Raw genomic sequence first — 18,964 nt, forward strand, 5'->3', positions numbered from 1 at the left:
TGCATTATACGTTGCACAGTGAAATCACCCCCTGTATTTTATGCTGGTCTATAACCATAATAAAGATAATTGATTGAATATAAAACCTCTTATTTAGAAGGCAACATTTTAGAAATCTCTACAAACATGCAGCACAGAAATTTGTGTAACTGTACATGTAGACAATTCCTGTTGTTCTTACATGTGTCTTCAGGAATGCTGAATTTTGCCATATCTTCCTCCAAAACCTCTGTGATTCTAGGCATATCAATGAACATATTTGTGTTGCTGAAGAAGGAGGATTCTTCTTTACACACTGCCTTAAGGACTGACTGCAAGGAACCAGCAGCAAGGCTTCTAGGCTGCCCACTTTGGAAGATCTGGAATACAATTTGTCATGATATAGAAAATCAATACAAAGCTTCACTATTGCCCTGCTTTGAATTGTCATCCAATTTCAAATTGTCATGGCTACATTGACAGCTCAAATGTCTTCCTCCTTACTATATCCAAAGAGGTCAATAACATGACAATGTGGAAACTGCCTACAAAAACCCAAAACACTGTGTTCTTTTCGGTCCTTATGATAATTATTGTACAGGTTACTCATCCTTGTTATTCACGGTTTCACATATCCTCAGTTGGGTCATAGGGATGCAGTTTCTTTGTTTGTGGGGTGAAAGTAGAGTCATTTTGACCTATCCACAGTTTCTGAGTAGCTGAAACTGACTTCTGATGTAATTTCCTGCTGCCATTTTGTAATACTGAGCCATTGCATGGCTCTTTTCTAATAAAGAAAGCTTTAAAAAAGAATGAAAATTCAAGGATTTGGAAGTTGGGGGGGGGCATTGCTGGAGAAAAGAATTGGAGAAGAAGGTACTGTGCTTATTTCTGCTGCTCCTCTGCTTTTTCTTGTGATTTTCAGCACACTTCCGTGTGCTCGGGAACCTAACCCTGCAAACCCTGCACCCACAGAAATAGGCAGGAATGGAATCCCCATGAATAAAATGGGCCACTTGTACTAAGGAAGGTATTATGGCCTTAATGGCTTAATGCAGTGCATGAATGACAGTTTGTATAATGCATGAATTTAACCTATATGAAAAGTTGTGTTTTGATGTCCGGGCAGCAAAGAGAATGATAATTTTAGGGAAATCAGATTGAAAAGCATGCATTACCATTTTTCATACAAGCCGAACTGAGATTGAAAATTGTGTTCTTGAACCACAGATTTAAAAAATCAAAGGCCTAAGTTCACTGAAAATTTGTCTGTACAAGATAGATTATTTTTAGGACTGTTAGCCAATTAAAGAATGTGTAGATGGTTAATCCATCACTTGAATTTAAATAAATTTGCATGTTTTCTAAACACCAAAGCCCTACTCATGTATTATGTTGTACATGCATACAGGTGTCTTAACACATATAGCTATTTTTGTGTGAATGATTGTGCATACTTTCATGGTAAAAGTAAATCTGAGTACAGGCCCCCTCAAATGAAGGGTACAAATAGGAGGTTTAACGCAGTGCATGAATGGCAGTTTGCATAATGCATGACTGACCTAAACATGCACTGAACATAACAGGCAGCCCTGGATTAACCATAAGGCAAAACAAGCATGTACTTAGGGCATCAAGGGAAGGGGGGCACCACAGAGTCTTCCCCCTAGCTATCATGCCCTTAACTCTTTCTCTAAACATAAGAACAGCCCTGTTCGATCAGGCCCAAGGCCCATCTAGTCCAGCATCCTGTTTCACACAGTGGCCCACCAGATGCCACTAGGAGCCTACAGGCAGGAGTTGAAGCTATGCCCTGCTGTTACTCCCCTGCAACTAGAACTCAGAGGCATCCTGTCTTTGAGGCCGGAGGTGGCCTACAGCCCTCCAACCAGTAGCCGATGATAGAGCTCTCCTCCATGAAGTTATCCAAACCCCTCTTAAAGCCATCCAGACTGTTGGCTGTCACCACATCTTGTGGCAGAGTATCCCACAAGTTGATTATGCGTTGTGTGAAAAAGTACTTCTGTTTGTTGGTCCTAGATTTCCTGGCAGTCCATTTCATGGGATGACCCCTGGTTCTAGTGTTATGTGAGAGCCAGCGTGGTGTAGTGATTAGAGTGCTGCAATAGGACCGGGGAGATCCGAGTTCAAATCCCCATTCAGCCATGAAACTAGCTGGGTGACTCTGGGCCAGTCACTTCTCTCTCAGCCTAACCTACTTCACAGGGTTGTTGTGAAAGAGAAACTCAAGTATGTAGTACACCACTCTGGGCTCCTTGGAGGAAGAGTGGGATATAAATGTAATAATAATAATAATAATAATAATAATAACTACTACTACTACTACTACTACTACAAACAAAGGCATGACAAGGTAGCAGGGATGATCCACTGGAACATCTGCAAAAAATACAAGCTACCTGTAGCCAAACATTGGTGGGACCATAAAATTGAAAAAGTTGAAGAAAATGAAGATGTAAAAATATTATGGAGCTTCTGACTACAAACAGACAAACATCTGCCACACAATACACCAGATATAACTGTAGTCGAGAAGGAAGAAAAACAACTCAAAATAATCGACATAGCAATACCGGGGATAGCAGAATAGAAGAAAAAGAAATAGAAAAAATCACAAAATACAAAGATCTACAAATTGAAATTGAAAGGCTGTGGCAGAAAAAGACCAAAATAATCCCAGTGGTAATTGGCGCCCCGGGTGCAGTTCCAAAACAATTTGAAGAGCACCTCGACACCATAGGGGCCACAGAAATCACCATCAGCCAATTACAAAAAGCAGCTTTACTGGGAACAGCCTATATTCTGTGGCGATATCTATAACAACAGCAACAACATTGACAATAAAATTCAGCCATCCCAGGTCCTTGGGAAGGACTCGATGTCTGGATAAAACAAACCAGTCAATAACACCTGCCTGACTGTGTAAATAAATAAAAAAATAAAGTGAGAGGGAGAAGAATTTCTCTCTATCCACTTTCTCCACACTGTGCATGATTTTATAGATCTCTATCATGTCTCCTTGCAGTCGTCTTTTTTCTAAACTAAAAAGCCCCAGGTGTTGTAGTCTTGCCTCATAAGAAAGGTACTCTGGGCCCCTGATTATCTTGGTTGCCCTCTTCTGCACCTTTACGAGTTCTACAATGTCCTTTTTTAGATGTGGTGACCAGAATTGTAAGCAGTACTCCAGGTGTGGCCGCACCATCATTTTGTATAAGAGCTTTATAATATTAGCAGTTTTATTTTAAATCCCCTTCCTAATGATCCCTAGCATGGAATTGGGCTTTTTCACAGCTCCCGCACATTGAGTCAACACTTTCAACGAGCTGTCCACCATGGCCCCAAGATCCCTCTCCTGGTCAGTCACCAACAGCTCGGATCCCATCTGCGTATACTTGAAGTTGGGTCTTTTTGTCCCAATGTGAATCACTTTACACTTGCCAACATTGAACCACATTTGCCATTTTGTTGCCCACGCCTCCAGTTTGGAGAGATCCTTTTGGAGCTCCTCACAATCAGTTTTGGATTTCACTACGCGAAAGAGTTTGGTATCATCTGCAAATTTGGCCACCTCGCTGCTTACCCCTAGATCATTTATGAATTCATTCTAGATCATTAATTAATACATTAAAAAGCACCAGTCTCAGTACAGATCCCTGGGGGACCCCACTTCTTACTTCCCTCCATTGTGAAAACTCTCCTTTTATCCCTACCCTCTGTTTCCTGTCTTTCAACCAGTTAGTAATTCACGCATGTACTTGTCCCCTTATCCTATGACCGCTAAGTTTCCTCAGGAGTCTTTGATGAGGAACTTTGTGAAAAGCTTTTTGGAAGTCCAGGTATACTATGTCAGCTGGATCACCTTTATCCACACACTTGTTGACATTCTCAAAGAACTCCAAAAGGTTCGTGAGGCAAGATTTACTTTTGCAGAAGCCATGCTGGTTCTCCCCCAGCAGGGCCTGTTGTTCTATGTGCTTTACCATTTTTTCCTTGAGGATGCTTTCTATCAATTTGTCTGGAACGGACGTTAAGCTAACCGGCCTGTAATTTCCTGGATCACCCTTGAAAATTGGTGTTACATTTGCTACTTTCCAGTCCTCCGGTACAGAGTCTGATTGCAGGGATAAGTTATATATTTTGGCAACGTTGGCAGTTTCACATTTGAGTTCTTGGAGGACTCTTGGATGGATACCATCCGGCCCTGGTGATTTGTTACTTTTCAGATTTTCCAGACAGTTTAGAACATCATCTCTTGTCACTTCTATCTGACTTGGTTCTTTAGCCTCCATCTCTGAAAAGTATGGTTCAGGAACAGATATATGCTCAGTATCCTCTGCTGTGAAGATGGACATAACGAACTCATTGAGCTTCTCTGCAACTTCCATATCCTCCTTAATAATCCCTTTCACTCCCTCATTATCTAATGGTCCAACAGCCTTCCTAGCAGGTTTCCTGCTTCTGATGTATTTAAAGGAGTTTTTATTATTCCCCTTGATACTTTTAGCTAAAAGTTCCTCAAACTCTCCTTTTGCTTCCCTTATTGTCACCTTGCATTTCTTTTGCCACCTTACATTTAACTGCCACACTCAACTTTAGTCAATTTTTCTAATTGTTTTTATCTGCCATGTTCAATTTTACTCTGCATTGTTAAAAAAATGTTTTCTTTGGCTCGGTGAGTGACTAAAGTTTTGAGAAACTACTAAACTATGTATCTGAAGTAAAAAGTCATTGATTTGCGAGATTACTGTAAAGAGCAGTACAAAATATTGATAAAACTTCATGTAAAAGATGGTCGTATGTTATGATGTCTGACCTTGAAGATGAAATATTTTTCTCAATCATTCCTTCTGTTGCGGCTATTTATATGAAATTATAGGCAGTGGAACTCTTTTGTTTTACCTTAAAAAATCTAGAAGAAAACATTTAAAAATTTAAATAAATATTAAGGTATATGTAACTAATTTGCTTGAGTCTTAATGTCTTGTCAGTTAAGCAATGGAGGGGGCCAAGGGGGGGCACCATTGTTGGGCTGTGCTTAGGGCATCAGTTGTCCTTAATCCGGCCCTGATAACAGGCAGTTTACATGATCATGAACTGGTTAAGACAAGTGTCCTATCCAGCTTTGGGAGCTGTGTGCGCTCCTGGTTTTTGGCCGTGTATGAGTTAAAAGCTAGATCAGAGGAGGAGAAAGTGATTGTGAGGGAGGCAGGTACAGGCTCCAATGGCATTTCCTCCTTCCTTGGGTGATATTCTGGGTAAAAGTGCTGGGTAGGATGCTGCCATCAGAGCTTCTCATATGATCACTTTCCCCTCCTCCAGCTTTGCTTTTAACTCACATATGACCAAAAATTAAAATAAAATCAGGAATTTGCACAGCTCCTAACGCTGCGTAGGACACTTGTCCAGCCAGTTCATGATCATGTGAACTGCCCTATCATGTAATTAATGGTATGTACATACAAATCTATACATGCCTACACTGTACAGAGATTGTAGGTGTGTTGAACAGAATATGTGAACAGGGCTCAAAATAGCTTCCATTTTGAGATGCTGGCCCAGTTCAGACACAATGATGAACCATTATCTGCACAAACTGTTATGAGCCCTGAGCTCACTCCCTTCCCTCCTCTGTGTGTGAGGGAAAGAAGCTTAAAGGTTCCATTCCCAGTTTGCTGCAACTCTCAGTTTATCATTTAGTCCAAATACAGGAACATACCCATACTTTTCCAATAATAGTAGACCCCCATGTATTTTAAGCATGCTTTAAAAGAAAATGGAGGAAAGCTATTGCTTCCATTTCTTACATGCACCACCAAACTTGGATCTGTTTCTCTTTCCCCTTTTTTTGCCCCTGAGTTGCCTGGACAAGGAGAACTACTCCTAGTTAGTACAAATTCTATAACTAGCCTTGGCAGGAAGCAGGAAACAATTTTCTTGCAGGCAGGGTTCAGAACTGCTTGCACTTATATTCTACAGTAACCAGTAGATAGAGATGGGAAGACAGGCAGATCACTGACTGGAATGATTGTCCAATCATCCAGTGCTGATTTGAGCCTGTTGGTTCAGGGAAAGGAGAGGGTAGGAGCACATGGCTAAGAAGCAAAGAAAGAAGCAGCTCTGTGAAGCAGGTTTTGCTTGTAAAAATACCCCCCTTTCCCCCTAAAATGTTTATCTCCATAAATATATGCACCATGGACCAAGGCAAATATTTATGGTGGCTGTTATTAAAGTGGGGGGAGCATATTATAATTGGAAAATTACTAAACTAGGCTATAAATCCAGGATCAGATCCTGGTTTGATATCCTGATTTGTTAACTAACTATGATTTTAGTTAACAAACCAGGATATCAAACCAGAGTTTATTATATTTGGACAAAATGAGCAACTGCAAATCTGTTATAAATTACAAATGGAAGCTTTTCACTTCTCACCTAGTACATGGAGGAGAAAAGGGAAGAGGATAGGAGGAGTGTGCAAACCCAAGTGTTGCACCTTCTTATGTACAGGTGAAACTTGGAAAATTAGAATATTGTGCAAAAGTCCATTAATTTCAGTAATGCAAATTAAAAGGTGAAACTGATATATGAGACAGACGCATTACATGCAAAGCGAGATAAGTCAAGCCTTAATTTGTTATAATTGTGATGATCATGGCGTACAGCTCATGAAAACCCCAAATCCACAATCTCAGAAAATTAGAATATTACATGGAACCAAGAAGACAAGGATTGAAGAATAGAACAATATCGGACCTCTGAAAAGTATACAGTGTAATTGGCCAGCAAACTCGCCTGACCTGACCCCATAGAGAATCTATGGGGCATTGCCAAGAGAAGGATGAGAGACATGAGACCAAACAATGCAGAATTGCTGAAGGCCGCTAATGAAGCATCCTGGTCTTCCATAATACCTCATCAGTGCCACAAGCTGATAGCATCCATGCCACGCCGCATTGAGGCAGTAATTGCTGCAAAAGGTACCCAAACCAAGTACTGAATACATACGCATGCTTATACTTTTCAGAGGTCCGATATTGTTCTATTCTTCAATCCTTGTCTTCTTGGTTCCATGTAATATTCTAATTTTCTGAGATTGTGGATTTGGGGTTTTCATGAGCTGTACGCCATGATCATCACAATTATAACAAATTAAGGCTTGACTTATCTCGCTTTGCATGTAATGCGTCTGTCTCATATATCAGTTTCACCTTTTAATTGCATTACTGAAATTAATGGACTTTTGCACGATATTCTAATTTTCCGAGTTTCACCTGTATATAACAGCAAAGCATAGTTTGTCATTATATCTGAACCAGATCATTGAAGGAACTGTAAGATAATTCACAATTAAATAACCAAAAGTTTCCATTTTTTCTAAGGACAGACTACCTTTAATGCTGTCTTGCCATTCCTAGTGACACACTAAAACCAAATAATCTCAAAACACAAAGGTGTGGCCTTAATACACAACCCCACAAATTAAACTATGCTCCTACTGATTAAAACTGGCCTTCAAAAATAAATCAAATTAAGACTTGCAGTCCTAATTAATTTCAAAGGGTTTCAAAGAGCCCCACTCTGAAAGATATTCCAGGCCTCTTCCCTGAATGTTCAGCCTTCATTAAACAACAACAATAATAACGGCATAACTACATTACAAACTTATATCATTGTTGAACCACTGTAACTGGCATGGCTTCCCCTCACAGAATTATAGTTTGGTGAGGGACAAACATTATTTGTTAGAGATCTATAGCCCTGCTAACAGAATTACAGGTCCTGGTAATTTTGAGTGGTTTCCTCAAAAAAGAGAGGAAACAAGCCGCTGAGTGTAAGTCAGATCTAAGGGCCAGTGTGGACAATATGCTTTGGGACTGGGGAAAGAAGCAGGAGGGTATCTCTACTCCCCACACTGTCACATGAGTGTGGGACATGCAAACCGATCCTAGTTCAACAGTTGGTATTCTACAGGAGTTTACCAATCATAGGTCCCCAGATGTCGTTGGCCAAAGCCATTCTGTCTGGGGATTATGGGAGTTTTAGTCCAACAAGATGACCTATTGGGAACTCATGGAAGTGATTCTCATGAGCAGCAGAAACTGGGATAAGGGAGCCCAGCCCGGTTTCTGCTGCTTGTGGAGCTGCACAGCACCCAGCAGCAAGCCCACCTAAATGCCCTGTCCCTTAAATTAGGTTAGTGGAACAAGCACTCTGCTAACTCTATTTTTTTTTTTTTTGGTTGTGTGTCTGCCATGGCTGCTTGCAGCTTCAGCGGACACACTTGGGGAGGCGGGACCACAGGAATGCACCATGCACTTGTGCAGTGCCTTACCGGGACTCCAGGGGGCAGGGCGCCACACAGCGGTGCTTCCCTTTGCCCGCTCCCTGGAGCTGCTGGATGCTCATCTGGGCAGATGATCTGACCAGGGAAGTGTCATTGATTGTCTGCGGGGAGAGCTGGTCAAGCCCGCTTTCCTTGCAGAACCACTTTTGGATCTACATATGGATTGTGTGTAGAACCTTATGGTATACTACATTAAAACTATATATCTTGTTTGATTAGGGCTGATTCAGACTTTCTTTCCCCACATGGCTATGTGGAGGGAAAATCTTGGCGTGCCCCTGCTCCTCTTTGAACAATGGCAGGGTATATAATCCAAAACAGCCTAATGTCATTACCCCCTTTACTTACATAGATATAAGGAACATGTGCAAATATTATTCTTCCCAAACTTGCTACCAATAGGAAAGAAACCTGCTTTCAACTTCCAGTGCTCTATCCAATTAGTACAATGAGATTATCAAGAAGCACTTGGAAACTTATTCCGTAGTTTTAATTTTATCAAACTTATTTCATAAATTAAAGCAACATAACTCTTTAAACATAAGGCTGTATTTATTTGCCTGTTGTTTCTCATCTACCCACTTTCTAGTGAAGGCTCTTCCAACACAACCACAGTTCTGGAGATGGTGCTCTGTAGAGGAAAAGTTGCCAGATGACTACACTCATAATAGCATATTGGTCAATTATTTGCAGTGAATTCAGAGGACTGGAAAAAGACTTCAAGTACCCTTGCTCCACAGCAGATTCACAAATCACATAGGTTGGTGAGCTAAAAACTCCTCTCTTGTTTTGATAAAGCAACGCTGAATTCTTTGCAGCTGAGTCAAGTATTCAAGACATGCTTCAGCTCCTGCAAATCCATCCATTTTAATCCAAAACTCAAACCTAGCCAAATGTCAGGGCAGTACTAAGAAAGTGACATACAGTCCTCACACAGGTAGCTAAAGCAGAGAGAACCAATTGCCTGAATCATAAGACTTGGCCCAGGGGATATATTGTAGCCCATCAATTTAATTTCTTATATCAGGGTGGGAGGGGGAGGGAAACAGATTCTACTTGGCCATCTACTAAATTGGAAATTTGCTCCCAGCTATCACTAGATTAAATCCCAGCAGCAAGAACACAGAAGGGAAACGGAAAGCATTTTAGAAAAAGAAAATGTACATATGCCCATGAGCTATTTATGCCATTTAGTAATATAAATTTACTAGAGGCTGCAAGGCAGGCCAATATGGATTATCATACAAGTAAACAAACTATTCAAAGGGCAAAGGCTCTTCTGTTTTGCAAAACACAGTTTTGTTATCAACCCTCAAACCACGTGGGGGGGGCTGGCTCAGATATGTTTACAGAAGACAGTATATTCAATAGGAGAACCAAAGCATGCCCATTGAGTTTTGTTTGTCCCATCTCTAGGGTTCACTGGTCATCCATGTTTGAATATTATATTTGCTTAGGGTTTTCAGCTTGAACCACCTAGTCATTTTCTAGATTTAACATGAGAATTACACGTTCAATGCTTCAATTCCTCCACTATGTGTAGCCTTTAACTTCAAACTGGCCCACTGTTTTAACAATTGCTCCACTTGCTTTATGGGGATACTCTGGAACAAGTAGGATAGGGATTACAGACCAGCAATCTGGTTTTATGCGGGCAAGCCTAGTCTATAGATTTCAAGTGATTTAATGTTAACTCCCACTCCCCAACAAACCCTGGGACATATATTTCTGTGAAGAGAGACTAGGGATCTCTAATGAAATATCCTAAACACCTTCACCAAATGAAAATTCCCAGGATTCTTGATGGCTGAAGTAGTATAAAACCAATATACATTTGCAGTACAAATAAGTCCTCCTCTTATTTAGCTGCCATGACACAAAGCTTTCTTATGCACCTCATAAGGTGAAAGCATTTTTTAAAAAAATGTTTGTTTGGCAAGTGGGATAGACTGAATGAAGCAGAAAAGTACTTCATTCATTCACTGTGCAAATCTCCAGACAAGGAGATGCTCCAGAGATTGCAGTTCCATCAGGATGCTGCACTCCATGTGTGTCGCCAACCCTGCTCCCCGTTCACAACAGCATTAACACTTTCCATGTGAGGGGAAAGGAGGAAAGGGCTAGGAATGTGCACAAGCAGCTAGGAGCAGCTGGCAGTGGTGCAGGAAGCAGTCCCCTTAAAAAGTAGGTAAGAAGCCCTGCCGCTGTTCTGGCGATGGCACCCACTCTCAACAACACTCAAAAACTCCCTGCAGCCTCTGCACAGCGTTGTCATGCACATGGCCGGTGCACATGTGTGACAGCCATTTGCGTGGTCATCATGGTGTTGCAGAACTGTGACAGGGTGGGGACGAGCACGTAAGGAGCTCTTTACCTGCTTTTTAAAGGAACCACTCCCCACCTGCTGAGCCAGTTCAAACACCAGCACCCTCGGAAGGGGAGCTGAACCGGCTTATGCACATCCCTAGAAAAAACTACTGTCCGTGCTAGAGACTGGTATCCTCAGTGCTTTACAGGCTTTGTGCCACTCTATCAGGGGCAAGCCAGATTATGAGAAGCATAGTTGGATCAGGAGAAAAGGGGGATATGTGGGCAGAATTATACTGGCAGGCAAGCATGGAACAGATCAGGGGAATAGTGTCCATTAGCAAGGGGGGACAAATGTCTGTGAGCTGCCAGTGTCTTAGGGCTGCCACGGTGCCCCCTTGTCCTCCTCCCACACCCAGCCAGTGAATGAACCATTCGCTGGCTGGGAGCGCGAGGTGCAGCCTCTCATCTGCTTCTATCTGGCACTCTGTTCATTGCACCAGCTGAGTGTTCATTCTTTCCCTCACTTCAAGTGAAGGAGAGCCCTCAACTCCTGCCTCCTCCTACCTGTAAGCTTCTAGCAGCATCTGGTGGCCACTCTGTGAAACAGGATGCTGGACCAGATGGGCCTTGGGCCTGATCCAGATGGGAAGTTCTTATGTTCTAGAGAAAGAACACCCAGCCAATGGGGCAAAGGGAATGCAAAATAGGAGCAGATTAGGGGGGATTGCACCTGCCCTTCCTGCTCCTGGCCATGCCCTGAACATCAGTATGTGTGTGATACCATCAAAGGGGGCATGGCCAGTGTGGGCATGTGCAGTGGTTAAGGGGGCTTCCAGCCATAGCATGTCTCTTGGTCATGAGCAAACCCCCTATGCAGCTGGAACAGGCGGACATAAATGAACAGGATTGACTCAGGAATTGAACTGAATGAAGATGCAAGGTAAGGCCAGTGGGTGGGGTGGGGTGCATAAAACCAGACCAGCAGAGAAGACCAAACAACAGGGGATTCCAAGCAGAAGTTGTTGACTAGTCTACCCACAGTCTTTTCCTGTTTTCCTTCTATAGGGAAAAGCTGCAAGCTTTGAAAGAAAAGCTTTGAAGCTGGAGCTCAAGTGGTGTCAGATGAGCCTGCATTCCAAACAGGTGGGGGCTACAGAGGAATGATTCCTGACACAACCAATCCTAAGAGCTATTGTGCTTGTATATAGAGATTCAAATAATTGGGCCATTAGTCAATTTTTCCTTTTTATAGCCTGATAATGAGAACAAGGAAAGGAAAATCAGAAATAGATTAAGGCAAATAACTTACTACAGATACATAAGGAAATAAAAAAGTAAAAGGAGATAGAAAGGCCTCTGAGAAGATCACATGGACAGTTTATTAACAAAAGATAGTCACTGAATTACTAAATCAATGAATTACTTTTCCCTCCAGGATTTTCATAGAGGAATCTAGATGACAGAAACAGGCATAAATTTCCCAGGGGGAAACTGGAAAAAAATACAAAAAGAGTAGCAAAGAACATTCTATTCATGCCAAGTGATATTTCTTCTGAAGCATCCAAACCCGGCCATTGCTGGATCCAGATGAATTGCATGTCAGACTCATTAAGGCTATTTTTATGGACTTATCTTTTAGAGTTTTCCCCCACTCAGAGCTGAGACATTATTAATGAAAAGCCTGCGATATCCAACTTTGATTAAGATCTCTTGTTTAAGAACTGTTCCTAAAGGCAATACTTGCTGTAAGCTACTTCTTATATTACCTTTGAACAGAGTTGCCAGCTTTTCAAAGCATACTGGTACCTGGATGGGACCTGGAGCAAAGCCCTCTTGAATAGAGCCCCAAATGGGTCCAGGAATGAAGACAGAAGACAGAGCGCAACAGCTTTGGGTAGGTCCAGTGACAAAAAATATGCTATACAAAAACCCATCGCCTATTCAATTAAGGTATGGAGCTTGAAAACAAACAGTTAAAGAGGAGGGGAAAGCAGCCTTATCCTTTGCTTTCTTGCAACTGCCCCCCAAAATATGTATATTACATATCCATCATTATGTTGCAGAGCCAAGCTACACAATCAGGAGAACGATATGTACTACAGTCCTCCCTGGGACTGTACCATCTCAAACTGCCTGCATCCACACAGCTTCAGGAGGGGTGGTACACTTATGTCAGAATCAGAGATCTCCCTAACAAGCTAATTTCCTGTGTGCAGGGAATTTTTAATAAGGGCACATATGCAAACTATCATCAAGAGCTGTCATCTACAATCTGAAGTGGTACCATCTAACAAGAACTTCACTCTGAGGTGCACCTAGGTGATTTTGGAGCATGGACCTAAAGGGCTTTGGAGGCACCTCCTTCTCACTGCAAGTTAAGCATCATCCCCCCACCCACCCACACATACACACACACTGTGACACATGCAGTATTTTTACTGCACACACATGGGTTCTTGAGGGCACAAATAGCAGCTGAACTCACTCACAAGAATGTCAAAATATACAACAGGTACATTTATGCAAATATGCATTAGCAGAAACATTTCAACATGCAACTTAACATATTCCCATCCCACATATGTATTTCCCCCACTCCCCACACTGTCTCCAAAGGAGAGGTCATGCTCAGCCTCCTGGTGTAGCATGGGCCAGTGGTATGATGCAGTGCAACATGGCAACCATACTGCTCGGGACAGTCTAAAGAGGTTCAAGGTTTATTACAGTCTATGACCAGCACAACAAGGAAACAGAATAGACTAAAGAGGATTTGGGGGCTCCCATGGGGTGTTGAGGCCCTGGACTTTGTCCCAGAAGTCCAGTGGTAAATGCGCCTCTAACTTCACTTGTCATTGAATTCTGCTGATAATTGTGTTCTGCTGATAATTAAGCTTGGCACTTAATGAACCTTTTGGACAAGAATGATTACCATGAGTACACTGGAGAAGTGAGATCAAGTAATAGAAGTAGTAGGATATATAGGATCTAATCCATTTCCCCAGAGATAGCAAAGATCAATATAATCCAGTAATCTAGACAGAACAATATGGCTTCTGGTGATCTTTTAATTATTATTTAACAAATGTCCTTAAATGAGGCCCTGACAAAATTACTCTTGAACATTAATTAGAAACATAGCTGTATAAAGATCACTCACATACCGATTGGAAAGAAGATATATCGAGCAGAGACGCACTTTTAAAAGTTTGAAAGAATATGGGGAGATTTTCAAAGACATGCTCAGCTTTATTTAGAAGCAAGCTGATGCTGGAAACAACATCCAACAGAGTGTTGAGTAAGTCATCTACTTCAGATGGTATTTTGATCTTAAAGAAAAGAATAAAACATTACCCCAAATATATCCTTTTCAGATATTGAAAGGTTATACATTTTCAGCATTTTCTGTGCACTGTTTACAACCATTCTAGCATAAGAAATCAAAGCAAATTTTCCATTTTTTATACAGAGGCAGTGTAGTTCAGTAGATGGGTTCGATCCCCAACTTACTGTGCAGATGTGGACAATTTACTATTTTTAGCCAAACATCTCACATGTTGTGATGATAAAATAGGTGAATCCTCTGTGTACTACCCTTGAAGGAAGAGTAGGGTACACATTTGGGCCAGGTTGCAAAGAACTATGTAAATGGTTAACGCCCCATGCTCTCCGAAGCAGTATGTGATGTCCCATAGGAGTCTGCTTATCGTAGAAAAAAACACACTGGCTATATATAAGCCATTGAACTAATCTAAAGTAATTCTTTGAATCCTGGCCATGACAGATCTATACAGCTGCACACGGGCTTAGTGTAACCCCATTCCCAACCCCTGAGAAATGTCATTATTCTTAACTGAAACTGTTTTTGGCTTTTCAGTTACTGATGTTTTTCCTGAGCAGGAACCTCCATATTTGTTTCAAATTTCACTTTAGGCAACATCCAGTTTTAATCTAGGGGTGTATGAATTCCTCATCAATCCACTCCCCTCTAAAAAATTCAGTATTGACACCTTCTGGACTCCCCTCCCCCATGACTGCCTCTGGAATGTCTGCAAATGATTTGCACAAGGAAGAGCCTCATATTTACTTTGAATTTTACTGTAAGCAAAACTGTGGCAACTCCACAAAACGTTTTGGGTAACAGGGTGATCTCTTTAACTCCCCAACTTTCTGCCTACAAATTTCTGTCCACCTTCAAAAACTTGAAGAAAGTAAGCACCGGCTCTGCTCACCTTATAAATGAGGTTGCGCAGATTCAGGTTCTGTAGGAGAAGTACAGTCATGGTGTACAATTGCTGTGGGGGCAGAGAGCAAAGTTCCTCGATGGCAGCAGGAGTCTTGTCCTCTGCTGGAAACATCAGTAAAGGGCTAAGTGCTTCCACGTTACATCTGCCAGCTAAAACAGCTGCAAGGGCACTGGAAAGAAACTGTCACAATGCATGTAGATATATAGTTAAATCTATCTGAAGAGAAGGTGGAAATTAAATCACAAGGAGGCTATTCACACATGCATGCAAAACTGGGCTAAGGGAGTCCAGCCCAGTTTTGCATGTGCGTGTGACCTGCCAGGATCAGGCCCAGTCCCGGCAGCACCACAGCAGTGAACCCACCTACGGAGCCACCCCTTAAAACGGGGTTAGGAGAGCGAATGCTCTCCTACCTCCACTTTGCTGCTCGTTTATTAGCTGTGGCTGCTTGCAGCCACTGCTGGCAGACCTGGGGAAGGGAGGGGGTCCCCATAGTGCACCATGCACTCACACAGTCCATTATTGGAGCTCCGGGGGGGGGGGGCAGGGCAGGGTGGTGCATCCTGTCACCTCAATCCTTGGAGCTACCGGCAGCAGCCGGTGCTGATCTAGGTGGGTGATCCAACCACCAAAGGGCAGTAAACAAATTGTCTGTGGGGAGGCAACCTCTTCAGGGCTTCCTCCCCACAAACCCTATTGCCGTTTCTCACTGCTCATGAGAAACAGCTCAAGGTCTTCTTAAAAGCAACAATGGGGAAGCTCACTGGGGGTGCACAAATTCCTAGACCCATCTAAAGTAACTCCTTGGATCTTGGCTGTGACAAATATACAAATATATAAAATTGGGTACAAATGTTATGGGAGTACAAAACTAGAGACTGCAGAATGGGGTGGGGGGAGAAGCAGACAGTGTACCCATACATTTTTACTTACAAGGCAAACACCAGATTCAGAGAAGGAAGCATTTTTGTTGAGAAAATAGCATAAATGGAAAGGGTTAACCCTTCTCCTCTTACACCATTGTCCGAATCCAGATTCCCCACCCTCACCCCACTTGCAGCTGCTGTTTGGAAAAAACTTAAAAGCGACAGAGGTCATTCCCACAAACAAAACTTTGTTCTACCCGGGTTTGGGAGTTGTGTCTGCTCCCAATTTTCAGTTGTATAGAAGCAAGGTAGGAGGAAAACCTGGGTAGAAGTGACTGTGTAGAAGCAAGGTAGGAGGAAAACCTGGGTAGCTTTCCCTCCTACCTTGCTTCCACACAGTCACTTCTACCCAGGGTTTCTCCTTACCTTGCTTCCACACAACCAAAAATTGAGAGCACACACAGCTCCCAAACCCAGGCAGAACACAGTTTATGAGGCTATTCACACGATGGGAGAAAATCGGGCTAGCCCGATTTTCTCCCATCGTGTGAACCACCGGGCTCGGCTGCAAGCCCAGTGGTTCGCAAGTGGGTCACCCACTTCTGTAGCCCGGTACTTAAACTGGATCTAAGCAATCGTGAGTAGCCGTGGTGTGGCTGCGCACCACGGCTACTTATGAGTAGACCCCCAGCGGGAGGCTGAAAAGCAGCCTCCCAGCTTGGGGGTCTCTCCAGTATGCTCTGCGTGCTTGCGCAGGGCATACTGAAGCTTCTGGGGGCCACGCAGCCCCCGATCCTCCCAGCACCCACCAGCTCTGTCACACAGCCGGCAGTCATGTGGGCAGCCGATCTGGCCACCCAGGGCTCCTGCCCTGCTCGTCTGCGGGGAGAACGGGCTTAGCCTGCTCTCCCCGCAAATCCTGTGGAGGCGGGTCTTTGTGCTCATGAGACCCGCCTCACTGATTGTGTGAATGACCACACAGAGTTGCATTTATCCATCTTGATGATAATGTGAGGTTTGGGCCTAAGTCACACTCCCAAGGTGTGTTTTTAGTCTTCTGTTGTTCCCATTGATAATAATTTGGGAATACATTGTTTGTAGCCTTTGATCAAGTGGAAGGGGGGGGGGAGTGGAAACAGACACATGTACCTTGTATATTTTCAAAATATGTAGCATTTCACAAATTGCCATTTGAAAGATATAAATTCTTCAGAGAGCCTAGGGACAATCAATAACTAACCATCAGGTATTTTCCCATTTGGCATTTTTGCCTTGTATTAGGTAGTAAGAGTTTTGTTAAACACTTATTTTAAGCCATGTGGAGGGCTTATAATGTTTTGCTATTGAATCTACCCCAAACTGCCAAATCCTGCCAGGTTCTTGCCTTTGAACTACCAATATCTACCAGAGTTCACTCAAATTGAAATAAATAAATAAATAAAAATAAAAATAGAGAGTTCACTGCTCAACAGTCAAAACCTGCCCCAGGATACTCTCACACTCCCCGGCACCACCCACTGACTAGGTATTTTTATCATTACAAATTGACAACCCTTCATGAACCTGGGTTAACGATTTCATTGTTTCTGTTGAAATGGTTTTGTAGTGTGAGGAAAAGAAAGACCAGCAGTCATTTTAGAGGAGAAACACAAATTGCCCCCTCCCAAGAAGCACCAGGACTTTTTGATCATTCCACTAGGTTAGGCCATTTTCCACAGCCATATAAATGCTGAAACATTTTGCAGCTCCCAATAAATATGCCTCTATAACTGCCCCACTGGGCTGACCTATGCTTTCTTACTCTTTAATAACTCCACCCACTGTCCTCTGAGTTGATATAACTGAAAAATTCAGTCTTGAAACACAACATAATTCCAAAGGATATACTTACGAGTTTCTTGCCAAATTTATTTCTTACTGGATCTGTTGTTTATTGCTAGCTAAGTAAATTAACAAATAACAATGCCAGTTCTCTCATCGACAAAGCAGCAAGGGACCAAACACAAACCAACTAAAATTAGAATTAGGATTGCTTTGGATCCCAAATCCAAGTTGCATTTTAAACAGTGAAGCTTCCTGTTCAAAGTCTTTTGTGTGTGCCTTTGCTTATTGTGGAGCACCACTGACATCCAGTGGCCACTTTTATCTGGCCATCTTTTTCCCCTCAATTATCTGAGGAGCAAGGAAACAAACATGCCCAAAGCTTTGAGAAGAAACACCATGTATGCCTTCTGGTCCAGAATACTGCCATCCCCAGACAAATTAGTGCAGTAGGCAGGAGTTATGGGAATGTGGTATACAGTCCGGAAATACTGGCCAATGCTTCTGTGAGGACATATGTCTGATCCTCTCAGTGCTGCTAGGAAACAGATGCATCACAATTGAGCTAAACTAGGAGGGGCATAAATTATCAGACAGTAAAGCAACTGCAATTCAGACTCCCCCAAAGGCGAGGAGGGAAGAGGTGAAAAAAAATGTAGTGGCTGTAATTCTCTTCTACCATTTCCGAGGGAGGAGCTGCTTTAGATGAGTGGTTTAAATTGTCTACCTTTAGGGAACCCCTTTCACAATGACCGGTCTGCCTATCAATCCCAATGCACGACAGAGACTGCTGGAGTAAGTTCTAATGTACACATTGAGTTCACATGGGGCACTACCTACTCTGGTCTATGACCATAATAAAGCTTGGATTGGATTGGGGCACTACCCAGTTCTGTTCATCCTCAGTGTTGCCCCACATTAATAGAGACTGAACTGCAGGAAAAGACTGTTAGCAGTGGGCAAGTTTTCTTTCTGATATCTTTCAAGCAAGCCCAGGTTTCTCTGAAGACAGTTCAAAACAGAGCATTGGTCACTTACCATGAAGGCTTCTTCTTGATGTTGGGTCCAAGGACACATCACTAGTTGGTTATCCTTCCTATGTGCTCCAAAGGCAGGACTATGCAAATTAGAATAGAGCTTTTAAGAGTCTGGGGAGGATGACCTCACCCAGTTCTTTTAGACCGAGAATGACAGGAGAAGACAAGCACCACTACTTATAGGAAAAAGGAGAAAAAAGTGGGGGGGGGGGTGATGGAAGTCACAAGAGAGAATGTATAAATAGAAAAAACAGGATTTTCCTCCCCCCACCACCAATGTAGTATACAAGGGCACAACAAAGGTTGGGTCGATGTGTCCTTGGATGCAGGATCAAGAAGAAG

General features: G+C 42.6%; 1 protein-coding gene across 1 annotated transcript in view; it reads right to left on the reverse strand.

Annotated features, from left to right (window-relative positions):
- Positions 1-18,964, reverse strand: part of ABCA13 (ATP binding cassette subfamily A member 13) — a 293,809-nt gene that overhangs the window by 252,814 nt on the left and 22,031 nt on the right. The window contains exons 8-10 of the mRNA XM_053266156.1: positions 14,884-15,078; positions 13,816-13,980; positions 182-359 (exon numbers count right to left, since the gene is read on the reverse strand). Coding sequence (XP_053122131.1) covers positions 182-359; positions 13,816-13,980; positions 14,884-15,078 — 538 coding nt within the window. The remainder of the gene's footprint in view (positions 1-181; positions 360-13,815; positions 13,981-14,883; positions 15,079-18,964) is intronic.

The sequence above is a fragment of the Hemicordylus capensis genome, chromosome 6 (assembly GCF_027244095.1).
Source record: "Hemicordylus capensis ecotype Gifberg chromosome 6, rHemCap1.1.pri, whole genome shotgun sequence".
In the NCBI taxonomy this organism is placed as follows: Eukaryota; Metazoa; Chordata; class Lepidosauria; order Squamata; family Cordylidae; genus Hemicordylus; species Hemicordylus capensis.